This window comes from Adiantum capillus-veneris, unplaced genomic scaffold (genome assembly GCF_014529385.1).
Source record: "Adiantum capillus-veneris isolate H3 unplaced genomic scaffold, ASM1452938v2 Hic_scaffold_273, whole genome shotgun sequence".
In the NCBI taxonomy this organism is placed as follows: Eukaryota; Viridiplantae; Streptophyta; class Polypodiopsida; order Polypodiales; family Pteridaceae; genus Adiantum; species Adiantum capillus-veneris.
In genome coordinates, this window is record NW_028221401.1 from 276 (window position 1) to 8,360 (window position 8,085).

Genomic DNA, 8,085 nt, shown 5'->3' on the forward strand with positions numbered 1-8,085 from the left:
CGATGATTGGGAGTATTTCAAAGAAGCTATTGTGCAAGTACGTTATGAGCAGTATGAAGGCTATCAAGAATAGAGTTCAAGTCCACCAGATTACGCAGATATTCGAGGACAAGTACGATCAAAGTTAGAAGCTATGATTGATGAGTTCATTGTGCAAGATGCTACTTTTTTACAAGCTAATGATGAAGACATAGTTGAAGCTGTGTATGCAAAGTTGGGTTTTGTAGATGTTGTGCATGAAGTAGAAGTCTTTGAGGGTGAGGCTTTACACCTTCAGGATACACAAGGTGAATTTTTCAAAGAATCTACACATGCAGTTCGGGATACACAGAATGAATTTTGCAAAGAGCCTATGCATGCAGTACATGAAGAAAAGAAATCAGGGGATCAAAACAGTGAAGTGGCTAAAGTTCAAGAAGAAATGGTAAATGACTGCAACCAAATTCAAGTAGACATGCAAGAAGATTCGGTTATTACAGGTGATACTTTTGCTACTGAACCAGAATTAGAGCAAAATTTTTTTGGTACAGATTCTACCATAGAGGTGATTGAAGATACTCGTACAGGTTCTGCCAAAGAGTTGAATAATGATACAGAACTTATAGGTCAAAGCAGGGCTGCTGTTGAGAGCGGCTATTGAGAGCGGCAAGACCAAGGATTTTGGTATAGCAAATTTACCAAATTTGGATGTATCAGATTTTGAGGACTTGGCTCAGCAAGAGTATGCGCTTGATTCAGAGGGGGTGCAGACTCCTTCATTAACAAGATTTTGGGAAGCAAAACTACCAAATTGGACAACTGAACCTGAATGTGATGATGATGAAGCATAGGGGGTGCAGACTCCTCCTTTGACACGCGTCTGTGACCTAGAGCTACCGATCTGGCAGACTGATCCGAAATTTGATAATGGTGATTTAGAGAGGGAGCAAACTTTTCCACTATCAAGAATTTGTGAGACAGGACCCACACTATGGCAAAATGATTATGAAATTGATGATGCTGATCCATATGTATTTGATGTAAACCCATGCAAAGATTATGATTATGGAGATGCATATGTAGAGGGGGTGCATGATGATGATCAATTTATAACTGCTACATGTGACAGGGTTTTCTATGATGATTCTATGGAAAAAGAAATTGATGCTATCTTTGTAATGCATGCTAAGACTTGTGCTATTGAAGTGGAAAGGTATTTGAATGGGAGTGTGAAGCTGCCAAAACAATTCGTGCCTATGTATGAAACAAGGGATGAGGTTTCCTGTGACAAGACTCAGAAACTAGGTGGTTCTTCCAAGGAGGAAGATATGGAGCTTATGGATCTCCTTGATGATGCGTTAGAGGAATTTCGAGTTCCTTGTGACAAGAGTAGTGAAGAACATACTGCAACATATGATGAAGAGCTTATGTTTCTTTTGGATGAGGCTCTAGAGGAGTTTGTGCCTACTAGAGAAGGAAGCCATGCTTCTTTTGTGGTATCAAATAAAGTGATGGCATTCAATGACTCACAAATGCAGATTGATATTTTGGAAACCATAGTGATTGAATTCATTTTGCCTCTGGGTTCTTCTATAATAGGAATTTGGGACTTTTTGTTGCTATGCTATAAGAAAGTTTGTGGAGATGCAATATACTTGAAATATGATTTCCTACTACCTTATGACCCAGGAGGCTATCATGCTAGTTATGATTCTTGGCAGTTACTATATATGCCTTATGACACAGGAGGTTATCATGCTAGCTATGATTCTTGTCAGTTACTTTATATTCCCTATGATCCTGGAGGATGGTACAAAATTTTTAAAGGAATGCTCACAATGGGGCAAATGATTGGTTTCCGTTTGATACCAGGGCAAAGGAAGGAAAGCAAGGGTATTGAGGCAATCGAAGAAAATCTTGGAGGAGGCAAGCGAAGCAAGCAAAGGAGTAAGTCGAGGCAAACAAGCAACGGCAAGCTTTTTCAAAGAAACAATGGGAGTAAGTCAAGGCAACCAAGCAAGGGATAAAGTTTTCGCTAGCAATTGGAGAGCAGGAGGAAGTTACAACTAGAGAACGGCAATTAAGCCAGTGCAAAGCATATAGAACGGGAAGCTGCAACACAGTTGGTTATTTTTGAAGCATGATGTTTGATAGAATGAACTTACATGAGGTTTACAGAATCTTGAAAGTAGAAGAGGCAGAAAAAGCGACATAAGAAGATTTCCATCACCAACATCAGAAGTTGATTAAGCATTTTGTTAAGTCCGCTGTGGTTAACGGCCCGATTAATCTTGTAAACGGGAGCTGAAGCTCCTAGTTAGCAGATGATCCAAGTGACGGTGCTGTTAACAACCCGCCTTGGCTAAGGATTAAGTTGTCCTCAAGCGTTAATCAATTAATTCATGATTATGATGATGTCCAGATTCAGTTGCATCAGTTGTTCTTGTTCTCTCTCTTTCACACCTCCCACAGCCAGAGGCCGGGCACCTGCCCGGCTCACGTAGAGAACACATATCCCCCGACAACAGTCGAGCTAGAGTTAATCAACTCTTGCTGAAGAGCAATCAACTACAAAAGTGCATTGACACAAGCATTTTTATCAAAACTTAGCAGGAGAAATTCTGTTAATCAAAACCAGAATCTGCCAATTGACAGTTTTTGTGGATTGAGTCAACATGGACTCAAATCGAGCCGATAGTTCAAGTACAACAAAGCAAGCTAATAGTAGTAGCAGCATAAGTGCAACTGCAACAGTAGATTTTACAGCTATATGGCTACAATGGGGATAAATTTTTGTACACAGATACAGAAGATCATAGTTATCTTATGAGCAGCAAAAGCAGCACAGGAGCCAAGATCTTATTGATCAGATTAAAGCCAGATTCAAAAAACTCCCAAATGTTCATAAACTTCAGTGGAGCCAGGTATTGCAACTCAAAGATGGAGTACAGATAGAAGTACAAAAAATCAACCCAAGTGGTTATCCAGAAACCTACACTAGTCCGCAAAGCATCCATTTAGTGCATATGTAATCAGGGTCATTGTACATGGATTACAGTGGTGGTCAGATCTATAGTCTAGAGCCAGAATTTCAAGATCCAACAGATCAACCAATAGAAGACAATCTGATTAGAGAACCAAGACAAAGACGGTACAAAGGTCAAGATGGAGCAATCTACAGCTTGATGCTCAGTGTCTTGAAAGAAGATGCCGACAACTTGGCAAGCACAAAAACAGAAGCTTCTCAGGTAGAGCTTGACATGACAAAACCAAACGAAATACCACCAGTCATGGCGTATTGCTCAATTGTGGAAGAAAAGGTGGAAATTTTCCTGAAGATTGTCCAAGAAATCCAGACAACAGGGATACATCAACTGCCAAGCAAGGTACATAGAAAATTGGAAATGAGAATCTTGATGTAAGTGCATTTAACTCGTCACTTTTAATGCAATCGGATGATTCTGCATTACCATTAGAAGCACCAGTAATTGCACTATAAGTTCAAAATGAGCATAAAGATGCACAAACACCTGAAAAGCTTAAAATTGATTCTTTGAACGACAAATTCTCTCATGAATTTAGTAAAGGTGTCGAGATATCACCAAAGGTTGTTAAATTTGTAAATGATTTTGCATCCACTGCCACAAGTGTGCAATCATTCACGAGTCTAAGGGACACATCAAACAGAATGATGTTAGCATTGTATGGTACACATTATTCATATGCACACTATGTAGACCAAAAAGGAAAACTGTACAAAGGATCAACCAGTGTTTGAACGGCCCACATACCAGCTCATAGAAGTGCGCCCAGTGATAGATCAGAAAGGATGGTTCATTTAAGAGGAAAGAATCTATTATAGCCCATCCTCTCTAGAGCTGAAGGATGTTACCCAAGTGAACCCAGAAACCTGTTCAGAGCCAAACCCTCCTCCATTGGAAATCAAGCTTTGATGTTGTGACCAAATGAACATATACTTTGACCGAAACAGTTGTAGATATAGACGAGAGTCTAGCATCTATGATACCTTGGGTTCTGAAACCACAGAAGCTCATATCATAGGAGACCCATGGGATAGACAATATCAGGGCAAAGATAACGCTATTTACAGCTTGACTTGGGGGATAGTTTGTCATGTTTCACGGAGATACATAGGAAACTATGTAGAAGGTTTACAGATGCCAACCATCAACAATGCTACCGAAAGTGTATCTTCACAGTCCCAAAAGGTGAGACTAAACAAAATCCAAACAACTTTGAACTCATACAATGAAGTAGGCTATGGTAATCACCCTAGGAAGGGGGGAGCTGTAAATCCATCAAGCTCAGCTCTAATACCAGGAAATGCTACACTAGTTAGAAGCCCTAGAGCTTCTAGCCAGCAGACCCCTTCAAAGCAAAAACCATTGAAAGATCATATGGTTGTTGGAAGTTTCCAATTGACCCAGGTTCCCTCAGAATCTGCAGACAAATGCTTCTATGAAGATCATCAGAGACAAAAGTTTCAACAGACCTCCACAAGTCAAAGCCAAAAGCCAACAAATCCAATAGTGTTCAAACAGTTACATGTGACTAAGCTCACATATGCATATCAAGATGCACATAGCAAGGTCATGACCTTGTACAAACCCCTATGGATGGCTTAACTGAAGTCAAAGACTATTTGAAGATGATGCAAAGCCTCAAGCTGCCAGAACAGGTAAGAGATAAGTCAAAGTCAATGAAAGCTAAAGTCCAGAAAGCTACACAAAGGTCACCACCAAAATATCCTCCAAAGAGACATATTCTTCCAAAAAGTACAATGGATCTTCTAAGGTCAAAGGCTACTCAAATGCAGAAGGACAATGCTCAACAATTGCAAAAAAGTGCAATACTAGAGCCAATGGAGTCAACGTTGATTGAAGCAGGTGGTCAAAGCAAAGAAAATGCAGATAAAGTTCAACCAAAGAACACTACCACAACAAAAGCAGTTAATTCACACATAAATCATGAGACAATCAAGTACAACATTATTGGTGAACACAAAGAAAAGCTTTCAAGTGAAGTAAAGCTAGATTTTTAGTTAGACAAGAACCTCATGTCTTTCCGCACTTGGAAAAGATGTGGCCAACCACAGCTGGAAGATGCTCCTGAATTTGTGAGCATATCAGGAAAGAAACGAGCAGAATGCTGGGGAATCATCTCCACCACCATTGAAGTAAGTTCACAGATCATCAAAGCTCAATTCTATGTGATTACAGCAAAGGATATGCCAGAAGACATCATAATGGGAATGACAATGGCCCAAAAGGTCCTAGAGATACAGAGTTCAACGCAGATGCAGTCATCACAAACAAAAAAGAATGGAGATCAAGACTGGTCACCTGCGGACGACAGCACAAAGTCCTCAAGCACAGATAAAATGGAGACCGATGACAAAGCAAAGCTTATTGAAGATGATTCATCTCCATCAAAAAGAACTTCAGAACAACTTAAAGCAAATCAAGCAATAGCAAGAGAAGATCAAACAGAGCAAAGGACAACCACAATAGCTATTCTGCAGAGAATACCATCAAAGCCAGAAGTTAAAAAGAACAGGGTTGCAAAAAACCAAGAAGCAATAGGAAGTCCAAAGATTAATCACTCATTGTTTGCTAAATCAGCTGATGTAAGTCAAATTGGAAAACAGAGTCTCAAGCCAACCTCCATAGAGACACAGTTAGATCAAGATGAGACCATGGCAAAAGCTGGACAAAGATCTTCAATAGAACAAAAAATTCCAGATTTAGAGTTTCAGAAGTCACAAGGATCGAAGACAAATCTTGCAGACAAAGGTAAAGCTAAAGTGGAACTTCCACTAACTAGCAAAGAAGATGTGAGAGCATATGCCTCTACATCAAAGAACCCTCATGGATCAGCTTCTTCAAGCAAGTCAAGCTTTCAAAACTTCAAGTCAACTGCTAACCCAATTGAAACCTCTAAGGAGACACCCAAAAAATCAAAGATATTTCAATCAAAGTACTCAAGAAAGCAAAGAAAAGTCAAGCAAGTGTTTGTTCCGATCAATCTAGTCAAAGTCAATGATCTGGTTTGGATTAAAGACAAGAAATCGACATAAAACACAAACACATGGGATGGATAGCATCACAATGGAGCTTAAAATAACAAGAGTACTATGGAGGTAATAGACAGATATGGATTCCAAAACCGCAGGTTAGGGCATATGAAGTAATGTCAACTCCCTCCCAAGAAACAAGGCCCACAAGGTATCAACCTCGACAATATTCTAGGATACCTAAGAAGCAGGTATACAGTAGAACAACATCGAAAGATGTTGAAGTCTACCACAACTCACAAGAGGATACAGAAAAAAGACGGATCTCAAAGAATTTTCCTCTTAGACAAGGATTCTACAGAGGTTATACAAAACCACAAGTCAACCGCAGCTACACCAGACTTGCATGAAGATCTCAAGAGCTCAACAAGACCTAGAGCTAAACAAAGTCAAAAATGAAGTTACAAAGGTCCTCAAGAGGTTTGGATTCCTAAGTCTTCCAATGCTCCTAGTCAAAACTCAAATGTCAACGATCAACAGAGGCCTACAACAACATCAAAGACTTCTTACACCAGGCACAACTGGAGAATCAAACAGATAATGGAGTCTTCAAAGTCAAAGAAGGACAACCCAACCAACATGAATGCAGATTCAAAGATGATAAAACAGGTATGGCAAAAGAAACCTCCAATGCCAACTTGGTCCTTCACTAATCCTTTTTTTGAGGATTCAAGCTTACTTTTACCTGAAGAAATGTTTGTAGTAAGCACAAGAATGTAAAAATTCAAGTCGCCAGGGTGCAAAAAACACTCTTTGGCATAATCAGAGTCGGGCTGCTGAGCCATGAAATGAGCAAAGCATTGGTTCCAAAGATTCAATTCATATTAAACTATGTGTTAAGAGTCGTAGTTATTAGGCTTACGCTCAACCTGGAAGAGTTGAGCATATCTAAAGTCATGTTGCTCAAGTTGGATGAGATGAGCATAAGAGTCGAAGTCTATTAACTTACGAGTGGTGGAGTGTCGTAGAGTCTAACACTCATGCACAGTGCACAATAAGATGAGAGCACATATCCTCGTCAACGAAAACCATTCTTAAAGGGGTGCCAACTTACAAAGCCATGTCATATGCTTTTATAGCTACACCATCTTTCTGAAGAATCCCTCAAAATCTTTCTTGCAAAGCATATTGTTTCCCATTCATTTCTGTGTATGCATAAATAGGATGTCCCATCATTGGACATATGCATTAGACACTCTTTTTTCTTCCACCATGTACCTTGAGTGGACTACAACAGGAAAATCAATGTTCCATCATGCTACCCTTTCATATTTGCTACCTTTTCTAATTCTCTATTAGCAAATAATCCCTTGATTACATTATTAATATTTCCCATGCTCATAAGTACTCCAATAATGCGCGTATCCTAAAGTCACTGTTTTCCCACTGGGTTTTTTTCCTTTGGTCATCCAGGTTATAGACCCTAGTTTAGAACCTCATCATTCTACTTCTCTTGTACATACTTTTCATAAATAAACAGAAGCCTCATCATTATGCTATTACAATGGATAAATGCAACATCATCTCTCACATCAGGCATATTCGGACCAATGATGTTGTAGCAAAGTGAACCTCATCAACAAATTCAACGGCCAATGAAGACAATCAACCCATCAACCACCAATCAAAAACCTTCCACAGCCTCCACGGACATTTTTCAAAAGTGCCCGAGGACGGGCACTAAAATAGGAAGGGGGGAATGTTAACTGAGTCAACGTTAGTTAACAAAAGCTGCTAAGACTGAAGACGTATGGATGCACATCTAGGATAAATGCAAAGAAGCAGTAAAGATTGGAGTTACACATTTTTCATGTTTTTCCAAAAAGGTACCACGTATTGTAAATTCTCGAATTATTTCAAGCCATTGTAATATTTTAATGTGTTACGGGCTCAATGGGAGTTCCAAGTTGTAAAGAATAGATCACTTACTGTGCCTAGGTTGCAGATTCAGTAAGTGGTGAGCCCTAAAGGCCTTGGGCACCCGGACATTGCATATTTGTAACCAAGGTATA

At 39.6% G+C, this 8,085-nt stretch overlaps 1 protein-coding gene across 1 annotated transcript; it reads left to right on the forward strand.

Moving 5' to 3' along the window:
- The first annotated feature begins 1,235 nt into the window (after window positions 1–1,235).
- Window positions 1,236–2,006, forward strand: LOC147417339 (uncharacterized). Its single transcript, XM_086507701.1, has one exon. It carries the CDS (start codon window positions 1,236–1,238, stop codon window positions 2,004–2,006), a length of 771 nt encoding a protein of 256 aa, XP_086363827.1.
- The last annotated feature ends 6,079 nt before the right edge of the window (window positions 2,007–8,085 follow it).